The 20,590-nt window shown below is 43.8% G+C and overlaps 1 protein-coding gene across 4 annotated transcripts in view; it reads left to right on the plus strand.

The window, feature by feature from the left end:
* The window catches only part of LOC133057855 (CMRF35-like molecule 5), a 41,443-nt gene extending 21,217 nt beyond the window's left edge, over positions 1–20,226 (plus strand). Inside the window, exons 4-5 of one of the 4 annotated variants that reach the window (XM_061144917.1) lie at positions 5–107; positions 2,194–2,891. In XM_061144917.1, coding sequence (XP_061000900.1) covers positions 5–107; positions 2,194–2,727 — 637 coding nt within the window. In that variant the 3' untranslated portion in view covers positions 2,728–2,891. Of the gene's footprint in view, positions 1–4; positions 108–2,193; positions 2,892–2,913; positions 3,229–20,093 lie in introns of those variants that run through there. The other 3 variants (XM_061144918.1, XM_061144919.1, XM_061144920.1) reach the window with 3 other exon arrangements.
* Positions 20,227–20,590: the final 364 nt, after the last annotated feature.

A 20,590-nucleotide genomic window follows, 5' to 3' on the forward strand; every position in this document is an offset into this window, starting at 1 on the left:
ACAGCACCTACAGTGTCGATCCCCACGCCTGCCACCTCCACGCCTCCCACCTCCAACGCCAACATGTTAACGGCAGCAGTTGCCCCAGAAGAGAATCAAGGGCAACTGTAAGTACCAATTAGGGCTTTTGATCTGCATGAGATGTCCGATTGTCTCATTTAACCAACATACAAGCACTGCGTACCCACTCCTGCCTATCCCTTAAAAAAAAATTATTTATTTTATTTTTTTGGATATGCTCGGTCTTCACGGCTGTGGACGGGCTTTTTCTAGCTGTGGCCCTTTGGGTCCCCGACTGTGACCACCCCCGCTCCGACAGCAGGTCGTCCAGGTCTGCTGCTGCTGTACCTACCGGTGGCCCAGCCCTCCAATGGAGGCCCCCTTCAGAGTCCCGGCCAGAGCTTGTCTCCCGACCCTCAGGCTCTGTCGAGAGGGCAAGGTCCCAGGCTCTCTTCCCACTTGCTCCTGGGCCACAAGTGTCCTCGGAGCCCTCAGACCCCTCATCCTGGGCTCAGTGACTTTGGCAGGCGTGTTGTTTCCGACGGTCATCTGTCCCATTTTTACAGAGTGAACCTCTGTGTGGCCTGCACTGTGTGGGGCTCCAGGGACACAGACAAGGAGCCTCTCCTGTGGAGCTCAGACATGGCGACTCTGAGTCTGGGACTCAGTCGGGACGGCAGCCAGTGCGGATGGCAGAGCTGGTGTGTGTGGGCCACAGCGGGGCTCTTGGTGCAGATTCTGGGAGAGCAGGGAAGGCCTGATAAGTCCTGCTTTCCCTAACTTCTGCTATAGCAACAGCAGTGACATCATATCTCCTGGCGGCTCACAGAGGCTTTCCTGTCATTATTCTGTTAATTCTTTGCCCCTGCCTACACCACTCATGAGCAGGAATGGATAGAGGCACGTTCCCCATTTACAGAGGAACAAACTGAGTCTCACCCATGACCCCGAGTGCCCTGCCCGGCCATTGCAGCCAGAGGGGCTTTCTGTACGCTGCGAGGTCCCTTTCACTTCCTCCTTCTCTCTCCCTGGCCTTCCCTGCTTCTAGATCTGCCCCGTTTCCTATTGCTGGGCCTTCACACAGAATATCTGTGGGCCATCCCCCCACCTTCTTCTTCCAGGAACACTTGCCTTCCCCTGTCACTTTTGCTCTGTGTTTGGCAAGTTTCTTTCTACCGAATGGCTGTGAATAAGTGATCACTAAGGAATATCTTCATTGAATGGATTGAAGGCACTCGTCAGTATCAAAGGCAGGGCCTTTGATGCACATGAGATGGCCGAGTCACTCATTCTTCCAACAATTAAGCATTGAGCACGCACCCCACCTATTCCTGTTTTTCCAAGTAATTAGCTTATTTATTTTTGGCTGCTCTGCGTCTTCATCGCTGTATGCAGGCTCTCTCTAGTTGTGGTCAGTGGACTTCTCTTTGCAGTGGCTTCTCTTCTTATGTAGCATGGGCTCTGGGGTGCATGGGCTTCAGAAGATGTAGCACACAGGCTTAGATGCTCTGCAGCATGTGGGATCTTCCTAGACCGGGGATCCAATGCATGACCCCTGCATTGGCAGGTGGATTCTTTATCACTGGACCACCAGGGAAGCCTGCCCATCCCTGTTTTAGGAATACGAGGGGATAGGAGGATTATCCAAATATCCAGCAGTCTGCCTTCCAGGTACTTACATTACATAATTTATGTACTTTTTAAAAGTGATTGATTCATGACTTTACTTGACAAATTTCTGTGAAGAGTGAAGAATAAGGGATGATTCTTGTATTAGCTTGGCTGCCATGACAAAGTAACACAGGCCAGGCAGCTTACACAATGTTCATTTCTCACAACTCTGGAGGCCAGGTTCTGTGGTCAAGGTGTCAGTGTATTTCCTTTCTTCCAAGGTCTCCCTCCTTAGCCGTGTAGACGGCCATCTTCCTCACTGTGGCATCCTGTGTTTTCCCTTTGTGTGTGTCTGTGTCCTAAGCTCTTCTCCTTCTGATGAGGACACTAGTCCTTTCCTGCCCAGGAGAGCAGCAAGGGTCAGAACAGTGAGATAAGAAGGAGAGTTTGGGGATGAAGGCCGTTGTCACCCTGCGGTCCCAGGCTGGCCCTCGTGTAGGTTATTGGAACCTGGGACCCGGGAGAGCTGGGAGGAGGGGGCCTTGGGGGGCAACGCACTTCCTGTCCCCGTGTCCCCCACAGGCCCCTGCTGGGCAGCGTCCACTTCCTGCTCCTGGTCTTCCTGAAGGTGCCCCTGCTCCTGGGCCTGCTTGGTGCTGTCCTCTGGGTCAACAGGCCTCTGAGCAGCTCTGGGGGGAAGCCCCAGGAAAACGAGTAGCTCCCATGGTCTTCAACGTTGTCCAGAGAGAAAGACCCTCAAAGAGAAGAAAAAGGCATTTTTCTCAGGCAATGATGGTGGTCAGCGGCACTGTGGTGGTTCTCGAGGCAGCGTGGCTCCCCTGCCTCAAGAATCAGTCCCCTAGTCCCTGGAAACCTGCTGCTGTGATGCTCAGGCCTGGATCTAGTTTCACCCTTCCCTGCACAGCCTCTGACCTTCTTCGTCCTGAGGCCTCCAACACAGGAGAAACTACAGGAAGGAATGGAAGAGCAGATGCCTTTCTTCTGGGCCTTGTTTCTTGGAGGACATACATGATCTCAAGTCTGTGCCACACACAATGTAATACACTTGTCTTTGCATTGTATGCGGGGCAGGGCTTCAGCCAGTTGGGCCTTTGAGATTCTCTGTGTGTGTGCTGGATCGTGTCCGACTCTTTGTGACCCCATGGACTCTAGCCCACGAGGCTCCTCTGTCCATGGGATTCTCCAGACAAGAATACTGCAGTGGGTTGCCATTTCCTCCTCCAGGGTATCTTCCCGACCCAGGTGTTGATCCCGTGTCTCCTGCATCTCCTGTATTTGCAGGTTGACCACTGAGCCACCTGGGAAATTCTAGACCCCAGGAAAGTAGAAAAATGTGCAAAATGATGATAATGCGCTAACTGCATGTGAAGATATGAAGCTGTAAGTGGACAGAGGGACTTTGCTGGTGGTCCAGTGGGTAAGAATCCGCCTTGCAATTCAGGGGCTGTGGGTTCAATCCTTGGTTGGGAAACCAAGACCGTACAGTGCAACGAAAGATTCTACATGACTCAAGGAAGATCCTGGGGGCAATGCAGCCAAATAAATAAAGTAATTTCTTAAAAAGTGGCAGAAGACTCTGGCGTCCCTGCCCTGGTATATTTTGTGTATGTGTGAAATGAGATTCTAGTCCCAGCGCCATCCCTCACCACACCTGAAGATGAGAGCAACCTCACAGTCTCTCCTTCTCATCCTAAGTCCCCGCCCCATTAATCTCTCCATTCTCTTCCCTCTCTCGAATGTATTCAGTCTGAATCTCACTTGGGGTGTGCGAGGAGATCCTCCATGAATTTTGGGGATGGTGGAGTAATCCATCAGTCAGACCCTGGAGTTAGAACTGATCAGCGGCTGTGAGCTAGGCTGGGCTGGAGAGGGTGGGGCTTGGAGAGGACTCTTTTTTTATAAAGATCGCTAAACTAAGAGTCCTGGGCTATGAATTAAGTTCTTCCTGTGGTTCATTGTGGAGGAAGGGGGCAGGGCCTCAGGGAGCAAGTTTAGAAAAGGTCAATGGTTTTCTTCTTCTCAAGTTCCTCCCTGGGTTTTTACTTCTGGGTTGCCTTAAGACCAGAGAGGGAGGCTACTCATGTTGCCACTCTGTACTTGGGGGAGAGGGCTGCACCAGGAGCAGATGGGAAAGTAGCCTCTTTTTCATTTTTAAAAGACTTTTTGTTTTGTATTGGAGTATAGCTGATTAGCAATGTTGTGATAGCTTCAGGTGAGCAGCAAAGTGACTCAGCCATGCATATTCATGTATCCATTCTCCCCCAAACTCCCCTCCCATCCAGGCTGCCACCTAAGATTGAGCAGAGTTCCCTGTGCTAGACAGGAGGTCCTTATTGGTTATCCATTTATTATTTTTTTTTAATTAATTGATTTATTTTAATTGGAGGCTAATTACTTTGCAATATTGTGGTGGTTTTTGCCATGCGTTCACATGAATCAGCCATGGGTGTACATGTGTTCCCCATCCTGAACCCCTCTCCCACCTCCTTCCCCATCCCATCCATCAGGGTCATCCCAGTGCACCAGCCCTGAGCACCCTGTCTCATGCATCGAACCTGGACTGGTGAACTATTTCACATATGATAATATACATGTTTCAATGCTATTCTTTCAAATCATCCCACCCTTGCCTTTTCCCACTGAGTCCAAAAGTCTGTTCTTTACATCTGTGTCCCTTTTGCTGTCTCACATACAGGGTCATCATTACCATCTTTCTAAATTCCATATATACGCATTAATATACTGTATTGGTGTTTTTCTTTCTAACTTACTTCACTCTGTATAATAGGCTCCAGTTTCACCCACCTCATTAGAACTGATTCAAATACATTTTTTAATAGCTGAGTAATGTTCCATTGTGTATATGTAACACAGCTTTCTTATCCATTCATCTGCCAATGGACAACTAGGTTTCTTCCATGTTCTGGCTATTGTAAACAGTGCTGCAATGAACATTGGGGTACATGTGTCTCTTTCAATTCTGGTTTCCTTGGTGTGTATGCCCAGCAGTGGGATTGCTGGCTCATATGGTAGTTCTATTTCATTTTTTAAGGAATCTCCCCACTGTTCTCTATAGTGGCTGTACTAGTTTGCATTCCCACCAACAGTGTAAGAGGGTTCTTTTTTCTCTGCACTCTCTCCAGCATTTATTGTTTGTAGACTTTTTGATAGCAGCCATTCTGACTGGCGTGAGATAGCACCTCATTGTGATTTTGATTTGCCTTTCTCTGATAATGAGTGATATTGAGCATCTTTTCATGTGTTTGTTAGCCATCTGTATGTCTTCTTTGGAGAAATATCTGTTTAGTTCTTTGGCCCATTTTTTGATTGGGTCATTTATTTTTCTGGAATTGAGCTTCAGGAGCTGCTTGTATATTTTTGAGATTAATTCTTTTTCAGTTGCTTCACTTGCTATTATTTTCTCCCATTCTGAAGACTGTCTTTTCACCTTGCTTATAGTTTCCTTCATTGTGCAAAAGCTTTTAAGTTTAATTAGGTCCCATTTGTTTATTTTTGCTCTTATTTCCATTACTCTGGAAGGTGGGTCATAGAGGATCCTGCTATGATTTATGTCAGAGAGTGTTTTGCCTATGTTTTCCTTTAGGAGTTTTATAGTTTCTGGTCTTACATTTAGATCTTTATTCCACCTTGAGTTTATTTTTGTGTATGATATTAGAAAGAGTTCTAGTTTCATTCTTTTACAAAGTGGTTGATGATCACTCATTAGAGAAATGCAAATCAAAACCACAATGAGGTACCATTACACGCCAGTCAGGATGGCTGCTATCCAAAAGTCTACAAGCAATAAATGCTGGAGAGGGTGTGGAGAAAATGGAACCCTCTTACACTGTTGGTGGGAATGCAAACTAGTACAGCCACTATGGAAAACAGTGTGGAGATTTCTTAAAAAACTGGAAATAGAACTGCCATATGACCCAGCAATCCCACTTCTGGGCATACACAATGAGGAAACCAGATCTGAAAGAGACACGTGCACCCCAATGTTCATTGCAGCACTGTTTATAATAACCAGGACATGGAAGCAACCTAGATGCCCATCAGCAGATGAATGGATAAGGAAGCCGTGGTACATATACACCATGGAATATTACTCAGCCGTTAAAAAGAATTCATTTGAATCAGTCCTAATGAGATGGATGAAACTGGAGCCCCTTATACAGAGTGAAGTAAGCCAGAAAGATAAAGAACATTACAGCATACTAACACATATATATGGAATTTAGAAAGATGGTAACGATAACCCTATATGCAAAACAGAAAAAGAGACACAGAAATACAGAACAGACTTTTGAACTCTGTGGGAGAAAGTGAGGGTGGGATATTTCAAAAGAACAGCATGTATACTATCTATGGTGAAACAGATCACCAGCCCAGGTGGGATGCATGAGACAAGTGCTTGGGCCTGGTGCACTGGGAAGACCCAGAGGAATCGGGTGGAGAGGGAGGTGGGAGGGGGGATCGGGATGGGGAATACGTGTAAATCTATGGCTGATTCATATCAATGTATGACAAAACCCACTGAAATATTGTAAAGTAATTAGCCTCCAACTAATAAAAAAAATAATAAGATTAAAAAAAAAATTAAAAAAAAAAAAAAAAACAAAGTGGTTGATGAGTTTTCCCAGCACCACTTGTTAAAGAGATTGTCTTTCTTCTATTGTATATTCTTGCCTCCTTTGTCAAAGATAAGGTGTCCATAGGTGCGTGGATTTATCTCTGGGCTTTCTATTTTGTTCCATTGATCTATACTTCTGTCTTTGTGCCAGTTTCATAGTGTCTTGATGACTGTAGCTTTGTAGTATAGCCTGAAGTCAGCAGGCTGATTCCTCCAGTTCCATTCTTCTTTCTCAAGATTGCATTGGCTATTTGAGGTTTTTTGTATTTCCATACAAATTGTGAAATTATTAGTTCTAGTTCTGTGAAAAATACTGTTGGTAGCTTGAGAGGGATTGCATTGAATCTATAGATTGCTTTGGGTAGTATACTCATTTTCACTATATTGATTCTTCTGATCCATGAAAACGGTATATTTCTCCATCTATTTTTGTCATCTTTGATTTTTTTCATCAGTGTTTTATAGTTTTCTATATATAGGTCTTTTGTTTTCTTAGGTAGATTTATTCCTAAGCATTTTATTCTTTTTGTTGCAATGGTGAATGGAATTGTTTCCTTAATTTCTCTTTCTGTTTTCTCATTGTTAGTGTATAGGAATGCAAGGGATTTCTGTGTGTTAATTTTATATCCTGAAACTTTACTATATATGATTACCTCTAGTAATTTTCTTCTCTGATTGCTGTGGCTAAAACTTCCAAAACTATGTTGAATAGTAGTGGTAAGAGTGGGCACCCTTGTCTTGTTCCTGACTTTAGGGGCTGCTGCTGTTGCTAAGACACTTCAATTGTGTCAGCCTCCTTGTGACCGCATAGATGGCAGCCAACCAGGCTCCTCTGTCCCTGGGATTCTCCAGGCGAGAATACTGGAGTGGGTTGCCATTTCCTTCTCCAGATTTTAGGGGAAATGCTTTCAATTTTTCACCATTGAGGATAATGTTTGCTGTGGGTTTTATCATATATGACTTTTATTATGCTGAGGTATGTCCCTTCTATGCCTGCTTTCTAAAGGGCTTTTATCATAAATGGATGTTGAATTTTGTCAAAGGCTTTCTCTGCATCTACTGAGATAATAATATGGTTTTTATCTTTCAATTTGTTAATGTGGTATATTACATTGATTTGTGAATATTGAAGAATGCTTGCATCCCTGGGATAAAGTCCACTCGGTCATGATGTATGATCTTTTTAATATGTTGTTGGATTCTGTTTGTAGAACTTTGTTAAGGATTTTTGCATCTATGTTCATCAGTGATATTGGCTTATAGTTTTCTTTTTCTGTGGCATCTTTGTCTGGTTTTGGTATTAAGGTGATGGTGGCCTCATAGATGAGTTTGGAAGTTTAGCTTCCTCTGCAATTTTCTGGAAGAGTTTGAGTAGGATAGGTGTTAGCTCTTCCCTAAATTTTTGATAGAATTCACCTGCAAAGCCATCTGGTCCTGGGATTTTATTTGTTGGGAGATTTCTGATTAGGGTTTCAATTTCCATGCTTGTGATGAGTCTGTTAAGATTTTCTATTTCTTCCTGATTCAGTTTTGGAAAATTATACTTTTCTGAGAATTTGTCCATTTCTTCCAAGTTTTCCATTTTATTGGCATATAGTTGCTGATAGTAGTCGCTTATGATCCTTTTTATTTCTGTGTTGTCTGTTGTGATTTCTCCATTTTCATTTCTAATTTTGTTGATTTGATTCTTCTCCCTTTTTTTCGGATGAGTCTAGCTAATGGTTTGTCTATTTTATTTATCTTCTCAAAGAACCAGCTTTTAGCTTTGTTGATTTTTGCAGTGGTCTCCTTTGTTTCTTTTTCATTTATCTCTGCCCTAATTTTTATGATTTCTTTCCTTCTGCTATCCCTGGTGTTATTCATTTCTTCTTTTTCTGGTTGCTTTAGGTGTAGAGTTAGGTTATTTATTTGATTTTCTCCTGTTTCTTTGCTGTTCTCCTGTTCTTTGCTATGAACCTTCCCCTTAGCACTGTTTTTACTGAATCCCATAGATGTTGGGTTGTTGTGTTTTCATTTTCATTTGTTTCTATGCATATTTTGATTTCTTTTTTGATTTCTTCTGTGATTTCTTGGTTATTCAGAAGCATGTTGCTTAGCCTCTATACGTTTGTATTTTTAATAGTTTTTTTCCCTGTAGTTGACATCTAATCTTACCGCATTGTGATCAGAAAAGATGCTTGAGATGATTTCAACTTTTTTTAATTTACCAAGGCTATATTTATGGCCCAGGATATGATCTATCCTGGAGAAGGTTCATGTGCCCTTGAGAAAAAGGTGAAATTGATTGTTTTGGGGTGAAATGTCCTATAGACATCAATTAGGTCTAACTGGTCCATTGTATCTTTTAAAGTTTGTGTTTCCTTGTTCACTTTCTGTTTAGTTGATCTATCCATAGCTGTGAGTGAGGTATTAAAATCTTCCACTATTATTGTGTTACTGTTAATTTCCCCTTTCATACTTGTTATCATTTGCTTTACATATTGCAGTGCTCCTATGTTAGGTTCATATATATTTGTAATTGTTATATCTTCTTTTTGGATTGATCCTTTGATCGTTATGTAGTGTCCTTCTTTGTCTCTTTTCATGGCCTTTATTTCAAAGTCTATTTTATCTGATATGAATATTGTTACTCCTGCTTTCTTTTGGTCTCCATTTGCGTGAAATATCTTTTTCCAGCCCTTCACTTTCAGTCTGTATGTGTCCCTTGTTTTGAGGTGGGTCTCTTATAGAGAGCATATACAGGAGTCTTGTTTTTGTGTCCATTCAGCGAATCTTTGTCTTTTGGTTGGGGTACCATTTACACTTAAGGTAATTACCGATAAGTATGATCCCATTGCCATTTACTTTGTTGTTTTGGGTTTGAGTTTATAAACCTTTTCTGTGTTTCCTGTTTAGGGAAGATCCTTTAGCATTTGTTGAAGAGCTGGTTTGGTGGTGCTGAATTCTTTCAGATTTTGCTTGTCTGTAAAGCTTTTGATTTCTGCTTCATATTTGAATGAGATCTTTGCTGGGTATAGTAATCTGGGTTGTAGGTTTTTCTCTTTCATCACTTTAAGTATGTCCCGCCTTTCCCTTCTGGCCTAAAGAGTTTCTATTGAAAGATCAGCTGTTATCCTTATGGGAATCCCTTTGTGTGTTATTTGTTGTTTTTCCCTTGCTGCTTTTAATATTTGTTCTTTGTGTTTGATCTTCATTAATTTGATTAGTATGTGTCTTGGGGTGTTTTGCCTTGGGTTTATCCTGTTTGGGACTCTCTGGGTTTCTTGGACTTGGGTGGCTATTTCCTTCCCCATTTTAGGGAAGTTTTCAATTATTATCTCCTCAAGTATTTTCTCATGGCCTTTCTTTTTGTCTTCTTCTTCTGGGACTCCTATGATTCAAATGTTGGGGTATTTAACATTGTTGCAGAGGTCTCTGAGGTTGTCCTCATTTCTTTTAATTCTTTTTCCCGCTCTGCTTCATTTATTTCCACCATTCTATCTTCCACCTCACTTATCCTATCTACTGCCTCAGTTATTCTACTGTTGGCTTCCTCCAGAGTGCTTTTGATCTCAGTTATTGCATTATTCATTATTGACTGACTCTTTTTTATTTCTTATAGGTCCTTGTTAAGCTTTTCTTGCATTTTCTCAATCCTTGTCTCCAGACTATTTATCTGTAACTCCATTTTGTTTTCAAGATTTTGGATCATTTTCACTACCATTATTCTGAATTCTTTTTCAGGTAAACTCCCTATCTCCTCTTCTTTTGTTTGGTTTGGTGGGCATTTATCATGTTCCTTTACCTGCTGAATATTTCTCTGCCTTTTCATCTTGTTTAGATTGCTGTGTTTGGGGTGGCCTTTCTGTATGCTGGAAGTTTGTGGGTCCTCTTTATTGTGGAGGTTCCTCCCTGTGGATGGGGTTTGACGAGTGGTTTGTCAAGGTTTCCTGGTTCAGGAAGCTTGTGTTGGTGTTCTGGTGGGTGGAGCTGGATCTCTTCTCTCTGGAGTGCAATGAAATGTCCAGTAGTGAGTTTTGAGATATCTATGGGTTTGGTGTGACTTTTGGCCGCCTGTATTTTGATGCTCAGGGTTATGTTCCTGCGTTGTTGGAGAATTAGCTTGGTATGTCTTGCTCTGAAACTTGTTGGCTCTTGGGTGGAGCTTGGTTTCAGTGTAGGTATGGAGGCTTTTGAATGAGCTCTTGTCAATTAATGTTGCCTGGAGTCAGGAGTTTTCTGGCATTCTCAAGTTTCGGATTTAAGACTCCTGCCTCTGGCTTTCAGTCTTATTCTTATAGTAGCCTCAAGACTTCTCCATCCACACAGCACTGATGACAAAACATCTAGGTTAATGGTGAAAAGATTCTCCATAGTGAGGGACACCCAGAGAGGTTCACAGAGTTAAATGGAGAAGAGAAGAGGGAGGAGAGAGATAGAGGTGACCAGGAGGAGAGGAGGGGGAGTCAAAAGGAGAGAGACCAATCTAGCCAATAATCAGTTCCCTAAGTGTTCTCCATAGCCTGGAACACCCAAAGAGATTCACAGAGTTAAATAGAGAAGAGAAGGGGAAGGGAGGAGATAGAGGTGACCTGGGGGAGAAAAAGGAGAATCAAAAGGGGAGAGAGCAATCAAACCAGTAATCACACTCCTAGGTAAAAATGAGTAGTGAAGATTGGATTCTTAATGGTACAAAATTGATAACAAATACCAAAAAGAAAATTAAAAATCTAGATTAGAGGTTAGATTCTCAAAAATACAGTATTAAAAAAACAAAACAAAATTGTAAAAATTATAAAATATATATATATATGAAATTTGCTTTAAAAATAGGGTCTTTTTTTGCAAGGTAATAGTAGGTTTTAAAAATGAAAATTAAAGGAGTAATAAAGAACTTAAAATTTAAAAAATTAAAAAATGATAATAGTAAAATATATTTAGGAATTTCTCTGAAGCTGTTGAGGGCAGTGTGGGGTCAGTTAAGTTTCAGATAGTTCCTTGTTCCAGCTTATATTTTTTCTCAAGGTCTATAGGCCCCTTCCAATATAGTCAATGCTAACTACAGATTTTAATATTTTGCACCTGTCACTTCCAAAGTGGTTCCCTTTTCTTTATTTTGGCTCCCTCTGTTTGCAAGACTGTTCAGGGTCTAATTTCCATCCTGACACAAGGGTGGTCATTTATTTAGGCTCACTTGTTCAGTCGTGCTGTGGGGAGGTAGGAACGCTGCAAACAAACATCACTGGCATGCGTGGGGAGCACTCGCAGTGTCTGGGCCACACTGGGCTTGCCCCCGCTCACGGCATGTGTGCTTTCCCAGTCTACACTGCTCAGGCTCCAGGTTGCTCTGCAGGGGAACTGCCTAAAGCGGGCCCTGGGTTACATGCACTTCCCAGGTCTAAGTCGCTCAGGTTCAGGTTCTCAGGTACTCCACAAAGGCACAGACTCGGTTGGGCCTGCGTTTTGTGTCCTTCCCAGGTCTGAGCAGCTCAGGTGCCCGGGTGCTTGGTGAGCACACTCTCCCTAGGTGGGCGATGCATCTTATCATCTCCCTGGTCCCAGCGGCTGGGTTTCCTGGGTGCACTGCAAGAACGCTGTCTCAGGTGTGCCATGTGTCTTCTCTGGGAAACTGATCTCTGACTGCGACTCTCCTGGAGGATGTCAACCATCCAGGATCCCAGGAAGACTTGGTTAGCAACTGGGAGCCTGCTCACAGCTTGGTGGAGGATGCCATCTCTGGTGCCGAGATTGCCCCTCGCCTTCTGGCTCTGGCTGTCACCCGCCTGCCTCTCTGCCTCTGGCGGGGGATGGGCTGGTCTGCGGCTGGCCAGCTCTCTTCTGGTGTTCACTCAGTCCTTTGTTCTGTGAGTGGGCCACAGCTTGTGCCTTAGAGCTTTTTGCGAGAAAGTTCTCTCTCTTTCTGTCTGTCTGTCTCTCTCTTTCTCTTTCTGGCTATCCCACAGTTTAGGTTGCTATTTCACATTAGCTCCCTCAGATTGTCCTCAGGGCATTCAGGCCTGGTCCTTACCCTTAACATGCAGCCCATGCCTCCCTGTTCAGGTCCCGCTTGCTGGTGGTGGACACGAGCGTCTGGGCTACTTCTTTGCTGGGAGTTCTGGTTAGGTGCACAATCTGTGGGATTTTTTTCCCCTCCCAGTTATGTTGCCCTCTGAGAGTCCAAACCTCCCTGCAGACCCACCAGTGAGAGGGTTTCCTGGTGTTTGGAAACTTCTCCTCCTTCACGACTCTCTCCCTGGAATGGGTCTCCATCCCTAACTCTTTTGTCTCTCTTTTTATCTTTTATATTTTGTCCTACCTCCTTTTGAAGAGAATGGGCTGCCTTTCTGGGTGCCTGATGTCCTCCGCCAGCATTCAGAAGTTGTTTTGTGGAATTTGTTCAGCATTCAAATGATCTTTCGAGGAATATGTGGTGGAGAAAGTGGTCTCCCTGTCCTATTCCTTCACTATCTTATGACCACCCCTGGTTATCCATTTTAAATACACCAGTGTGTACATGTCTATCCCAAACTTCCTAACGATCCTTTCCCCCATCCTTTCCCCTGCAACCATACATTCATTCTCTAAGTCTGGGAATCTCTTTCTGTTTTGTAAGTAAAATCATTTGTATCATTTAAGATTTCACAAGGATGCCATGCAATATTCTCCGAGAAGTCTTTTTTCCTAATCTGCTAGAGGTGAAACCTTGAGACTTTCTCTTGCCCCCTGAGAGGTGAGGGGCACATAAGAGAGAGACCAAGGTTTCAGCCTCCTGTCCTGCCATCCAGCTGAAGATTTTGCCTTCACTTACCTAAAGCTCAGGTGGGAAACTGACTGTATTCAAAGACAAAATGAGGTTGGGGAGGCCCACCCCAGACTTCCCAAAGACTCTGCTGACACAAGGAGATATCAGAGGGGCCATGTGTGGGGGCCCCAGCTTGAGTACCCCAGAGGATAGAGTTATCAGGTTTAGCAAATAAAATTGCAGCACACTGGGGCTTCCCTGGTGGCTAAGACTCCACCTTCCAATGAAGGGGATGTGGGTTCAATTCTTGATTGTGGAGCTAAGATCCCACAGGCCTCTTTGCCAAAATAATAAGACATATAAAACAGAAGCAATATTTTAAAACAATGAAGACTTTAAAGTGGTCTACATTATTTTAAAAAAGTCTTGAAAAAAACCCCCACATATTAAAGAATCCACCTGCAATGTGGGAGACCTGGATTGGATCACTGTGTTGGGGAGATCCCCCGGAGGTGGGCATGGCAATCCACTCCAGTATTTGTGCCTGGGAAATCCCATGGACAGAGGAGCCTGGCGGGCTACAGTCCATGGGGTCACAGAGAGTCAGACATGACTAAGCAACTAAGCACATCACCTCACCATGATATTCACAGGGTGAGATATTCTCATAGCTCACACAACAGTCTAGGTACTCCAGCACTATTGCAACAATGCAGTCAGGCCCCTGCGTCCTTGCTCATTTTATGCTAGTCTCTGCCCAGCATCCCCGTCAAGGCCCCTCTGCCTGGAACCAGCTGGGACTCTTGTCCGTCCTTCAGTGGCACATGCAGCAGCTCTCTCCTGGCACAATGTGCATTCTTCTGCTACAGTGTTTATGAGACATTACAGACTGTGTTGTGTGCCAAGGCATCTCCTATCCTGAGAACACTGCAGACCAAGAGTCAAGAGGAAATTCTCTGTATCAGATGGGGACCAGGCAGGTCCTGGAGGCACCAGCTGGTCTCATTCATGAGTAGACCAGATCCTGTGATCTGGGGCATCAGTGGACTGCAGAAGGAAGGCACATGGCTGGATCAGATGGTTCTGTGTGGTGTGCTGAGCCTCCTGTAAGTGAATAGCTCCAGCACTTGGATAAATGTAGGGGCGACCCAAAAGCAGTGGTTCTCACGGAGGTGTTTTGCCATCACCCCCCTTCCCCTGCTCCCAGAGGACATTAGGCTGGGTCTGGAGACATTTTTGATTATCACTAGGGGAGGAGGTGTAATCGACATCTGGTGGGTAGAGGCCGGGAATGTTGCTTAACACAGGAAGGTCCCTATGAAAAAGAATGATCTGGCCCCAAGTGTCCACAGTGTCAACGTTGAGAAACCCAGCATAATCCAAACATGGAAGAGGGGAACTTTTTTTTCTGGTGGATATAACTTCAAGCAGTGGACATGGTTGCTAACTCTGCCTGAGTGGGCAGACGGCCAGAGGAATGAGGCTGCCTGGGGTCCTGGGCAGGTGCTAACACTCCTCTGAATGATCAGGGAGGTTGATACTGTGCTCACAGTCAAAAGTTCCAGTGTGGATTTCCTCAAGAGCCTGTTAGAATTCCCTGGAGGTCCAGACTCTCTCTCTCTGCATAGATATAGAGACAGAGTCACAGTAAGAAGCTGCCTATCTGCAAGCCAAGACAGACCCTCATGATCTCCTGCCCAACCTCAATCACTCGTGTCTGAAGAACCAGCCCCACTCACCTGGGATGATGAGAAGGAGCAGAGCAGGGAGCAGCCACGTGGTCCAACCTCCCATCCTTGGTGGTAACACATGCTCAATACCCTTCAAGGATGCAAAGCCAAGGTCAAGAGTGGACACCTTGGATGTCCTTAAGGTTTAAGTGAAGCTGCTTGAATCTCCTTTGCACTTGTCTTTGATTCACTTCCCACTGTCAGCACCTACTTCTGCATTTTATATATTAAGAGGAAAGGGTGTCACTCTTTGAGAAGATGAATTGCAGCAGGTGATGGGAGCTGTGTCCAGAAAGACAAAGACAAACACCATATATAAAGGAAATCAACCCTAAATATTCATTGGAAGGACTGATGCTGCAGCTCTAAAACTCTGGCCACCTAATGCAAAGAACTGACTCATTGGAAGAGACACTGATGCTGGGAAAGATTGAAGGCAGGAGGAGAAGCGGGTAACAGAGGATGAGATGGTTGGATGGTATCACCAACTCAATGGACATGAGTTTGGGCAAATTCAGGAAGATAGTGAAGGACAGGGAAGCCTGGCGTGTGGCAGTTCATGGGGTCATAAAGAGTTGGACACGACTTACCAACTGAACAACAACAATCACTTACATGTAGAATCTAAAATATGGGGAAAATAAATATATTTACAAAACAGAAACAGACTCACAGATGCCGAGGATAGACTTGTGGTTGCCAAGGGGGAGGGTAGTTTGGGAGGGAAGGACTGGGAGTGTGGGTTTAGCATATATAAACTATTTTTTTTGTAGGATGGATAAACAGTAAGTATATTCTACTGTATACACAGGGAACTATATTCAATATCCTGTGATAAACCATAAGGGAAAAATAATATATATATATGTATATAAATTCTATATGTGTATAACTGAGTCACTTTGCTGTCAGCAGAGATTGGCACAACATCATAAATCACCTATACGTCAATTAAAAAATAAAATTGAAAGAACCATTAAAAACATTAGGTCCCGGACTGACCTATAGCACAACTGTTCTTCTTGATAAAGGAAACGTGTGTCCCTCTAACTGCTGAGAAGGAGGTGCATAGATATTTACTGAAGGCGAGAACAGCGTGAGGACTGGCATCTAAACGGGATTAGTAGAATGAGGTGGAGTCGTCGCTGGGCTTGATGTGCCCCCCAGCCTCCTGACTCTGTGATCGGCTCTAGGTCAGAAACAAGATGGGACTGAAAGAGGGAACAGAAGGGTACACGGCACACACACACATTCACGGCATTGAAAGAGGTGTGTGTGTGTGTGTGTGTGTATGTGTGATCAGCCACTCAGTCATGCCCGACCCTTTGTGACCCCATGGACTGTAGCCCACCAGGTCCCTCTGTCCATGGGGTTGAGAGAGATATAGCTTTCCATTTACTTATATTTCTCTCTCTCACTAGAATTTTAAAGTGATTAAAAATACAAACATATTTCCCATATGAATCACCCTGTGATTCCTAGATTCCTAGAATGAATCAAACTTGATCATATTGTATCATTCTTTTAAAGTACTTTCCCAAATTTATCTTTGATTTTTTTATAGAAGAACCTTTGCACCAATGCCTATCAATGAGATTGGACTATATTTTCTTTCTCATAAATGTTCTCTTGATCAGGTTGTCATATCAATATTAGTCTGACTTCACCCCAAAATGTTCCTTCTTTCCACCCCAAAATGTTCCATTCCAGGCCTGGAATGGTTTCATTGTGTTGGAAGTATCTGCTCCTTGAAGCTTTGGAAGGATAAATCACTGGGGTTTGCCCATCATTTTGAGGGTTGGAGTGGGGACTGGAGGGAATAAATAGTTCCTTGGTAACATTCTCAGATTTTTTCATAACATTTTTAAGGAAATAATTTTATTTATTTATTTGACTGTTCTCCTTGCTGCGTGGGCTTTTCTTTAGTTGCAGAGACTGGGGGCTATGCTCCAGTGGCAGTGCATGAGCTCCTCATTGCTGTGGCTTCTCCTGTTGTGAGCGTGGGCCCTAGAGCACAGGCTCAGTAGTCATGGCCCACGGGACACGCGGGATCTTCCGGGACCGGGGATCAAACCCGTGTCTCCTGAATTGCCAGCAGGATTCTTTACCACTGAACTATCAGGGAAGCCCTTTCTACAGTATTTTGAAGATTTCTATTTCATCTGCAGTAAGCTTAGGTAATGTATATTTCCCTAGGAAATTGCTGGTCTAATCTCAGTTTATGAGCATACTTGTAAATATTTTTTTTTGAAATGCTCTCGTGAGATTCTTTTAATTTTCTCTTTATCTGGGAATATTCTCTTTTTTAAATTCCTCTGTTGCATTGTCTTTTTTCCCCCACATTTTCCTCCACTCCACTAAAGGTCAGTCCTTGGGTTTGTTCATGGTTTTACTGCTTTTCTGTTTTAAAATTCACTAAATTCTGCTTTTATCTTTTTGAGAGAGAGAGAGAGAGAGAGGGAGAAAGAGAGAGATGGAGGGAAAGGGAGAGAAAACTTCCTCTTGTAATAAGGTCATCATCCTATCAGAACAGGGCCCCACCCTCATGACCTCATCTAAACTGTTTACCTCCAACTGGGGTTGGAAAGAGACACAGATGTTTGGTCCATGATGGATGACTGACAGACATCTTCAAACTTAAATCAGGGATTTCCCTGGTGGTCCAATGGCAAAGACTCCGTGCCCCCAGTGTGGGGGAGCTGAGTTCAACTCCGGGTGGAGGAACTAGGATCTCATACGCTGTGTGGCCCAGCCAAAAAAATTTAAAGACCACAGTAATAACAAAACAAGCCAGGCTCGGGTCTTCATCCCCAAACCATCTTTTCCCACTCCCGTTTATTTCGATTTCATTCTTCCCATTGTTCCCCAAACTGGAGCGATACTCTTGACCCTTCTCTTTTGCTCATACACCATATCTGGTCTGTTAAATTATCCTTCCTTCAGAATACCAATCTCCAGGATCTAACCACTCTCCCCTCTGCTCTTAATTTGAGAGCCAGTCATCATCAACTCTTGGACTTTTGCAGACTAACTGCTCTCCCGGTTCTCACGTTAAATGCTCTTCCTCATCTGAACGGTATACTCAGTTCAGTTCAGTTGCTCAGTCATGTCTGACTCTTTGCAGCACGCCAACCCCATGGACTGCAGCACTCCGTCCACTGAGTCAGTGATGCCATCCAACCATCTCATCCTCTGCTGTCCCCTTCTCCTCCTGCCTTCAATCTTTCCCAGCATCAGTGTCTTTTCAAATGTGTCAGCCCTTAGCATCAGGTGGCCAAAGTATTGGAATTTCAGCTTCAGCATCAGTCCTTCCAGTGAATATTCAGGACCAATTTCCTTTAGGATGGACTGGTTGGATCTCCTTGCAGTCCAAGGGACTCTCAAGAGTCTTCTCCAACACCACAGTTCAAAAGCATCAATTTTTCAGCGCTCAGCTTTCTTTATAGTGCAATGTTCACAACCATACATAACTACTGGAAAAACCATAGCTTTGACTAGACAGACCTTTGTTGGCAAAGTAATGTCTCTGTTTTTTAATATGCTATCTAGGTTGGTCATAACCTTTCTTCCAAGGAGCAAGCGTCTTTTAATTTCATGGCTGCAGTCACCATCTGCAGTGATTTTGGAGCCCCCCAAAATAAAGTCTGCCACTGTTTCCATTATTTCCCCATCTATTTGCCATGAAGTGATGGGACCAGATGCCATCATCTTAGTTTTCCGAATGTTGAGTTTTAAGCCAACTTTTTCACTTTCCTCTTTCATTTTCTTCAAGAGGCTCTTTAGTTCTTCACTTTCTGCCATAAGGGTGGTGTCATATGTGTATCTGAGGTTATTAATATTTCTCCCAGCAATCTTGATTCCAGCTTGTGCTTCCTCGAGCCCAGTGTTTCTCAAGATGTACTCTGCATATAAGTTAAATGAGCAGGGTGACAATATACAACCTTGATGTACTCCTTTCCCAATTTGGATCCAGTCTGTTGTTCCATGTCCAGTTCTAACTGTTGCTTTCTGACCTGCATACAGGTTTCTCAAGAGGCAGGTCAGGTGGTCTGGTATTCCCATCTCTTTCAGAATTTTCCATAGTTTATTGTGATCCACACAGTCAAAGGCTTTGGCGTAGTGAATAAAGCAGAAATAGATATTTTTCTGGAACTCTCTTGCTTTTTCAATGATCCAGCAGATGTTGGCAATTTGATCTCTGGTTCCTCTGCCTTTTCTAAATCCAGCTTGAACAAGTGGAAGTTCATGGTTCATGAAGTCTGGCTTGGAGAATTTTGAGCATTACTTTACTAGCATGTGAGATGAATGCAATTGTGCAGTAGTTTGAGCATTCTTTGGCACTGCCTTTCTTTGGGATTGGAATGAAAACTGACCTTTTCCACTCCTGTGGCCACTGCTGAGTTTTCCAGATTTGCTGGCTATCGAGTGTAGCATTTTCACAGCATCATCTTTTAGGATTTGAAATAGCTCAACTGGAATTCCATCACCTCCATTAGCTTTGTTCATAGTAATGCTTCCTAAGGCCCACTTGACTTCGCATTCCAGGATGTCTGGCTCTAGGTGAGTGATCACACCATCATGATTATCTGGGTTATGAAGATCTTTTTGGTATAGTTCTTAGGTGTTTTCTTGCCACCTCTTCTTAATATCTTCTGCTTCCGTTGCTGCTGCTGCTGCTGAGTCACTTCAGTCGTGTCCGACTCTGTGTGACCCCATAGACAGCAGCCCACTAGGCTCCCCCGTCCCTGGGATTCTCCAGGCAAGAACACTAGAGTGGGTTGCCGTTTCCTTCTCCAGTGCATGAAAGTGAAAAGTGAAAGTGAAGTCGCTCAGTCGTCTCCGACTCTTTGCGACCCCATGGACCGCAGCCTACCAGGCTCCTCCGTCCATGGGATTTTCCAGGCAAGAGTACTAGAGTGGGGAGCCATTGCCTTCTCTGCTTCTGTTAAGTCCACACCATTTCTGTCCTTTATTGTGCTCATCTTTGCAAGAGATGTTCTCTTGGTATCTTTAATTTTCTTGAGGAGATCTCTAGTCTTTCCCATTCTATTGTTTTCCTCTATTTCTTTTCATTGATCACTGAAGGAAGGCTTTCTTATCTCTCCTTGCTATTGTTTAGAACTCTGCATTCAAATGGGTATATATTTCCTTTTCTCCTTTGCCTTTAGCTTCTCTTCTTTTCTCAGCTATCTGTAAGGCCTCCTCAGACAACCATTTAGCCGTTTTGCATTTCTTTTTCTTGGGGAGGGGATGATCTACTCTGCATTTATTAAAAAGTTTTTTTTTTTTTTTTGGATCTGGACCATTTTTAAAGTCTTTATTGAATGTGTTACAATATTGTTTCTGTTCTATGTTTTGGGTTTTTGGCCACAAGACATGTGATATCTCAGCTCCCCAACCAGAGACTGAACCTACACCCCCTGCATTGGAAGGCGAAGTCTTAACCATTGGACCATCAGGGAAGTCCCTATTCTGCATTTAACAGCAAGAACGATGCTGTGGAAACAAACATGGGATCATGCCACTCCTCTGCTTGAAACCCTCCAAGGTCCACACTGAGTTTCTCTGTGACATCATGTCCAGCTAATCTCCCTCCATTCCATCCTTGGCAGCCTCACTGACCTCCATGATGCCCTTCATCTATGCCATCAAGGGCCAAGACAGAGCCAGCCTCACAGGGGTACAGCCGGAGTAGCATCAGCAGACTTCACACTTAGAAGGGCCATGTGCTTGGTTGATACTCCATTGCTGCCATCTTGAAATTCTTTTTTTTTTTTTAGTATTTCTTTATTTATTTGACTGCACTGGGTCTTAGTCATGGCACTCAGGATCTTTGATCTTCATTGCGTCACTCTTAGTTGTGGCATGTGG

This window comes from Dama dama, chromosome 5, assembly GCF_033118175.1.
Source record: "Dama dama isolate Ldn47 chromosome 5, ASM3311817v1, whole genome shotgun sequence".
NCBI lineage: Eukaryota > Metazoa > Chordata > Mammalia > Artiodactyla > Cervidae > Dama > Dama dama.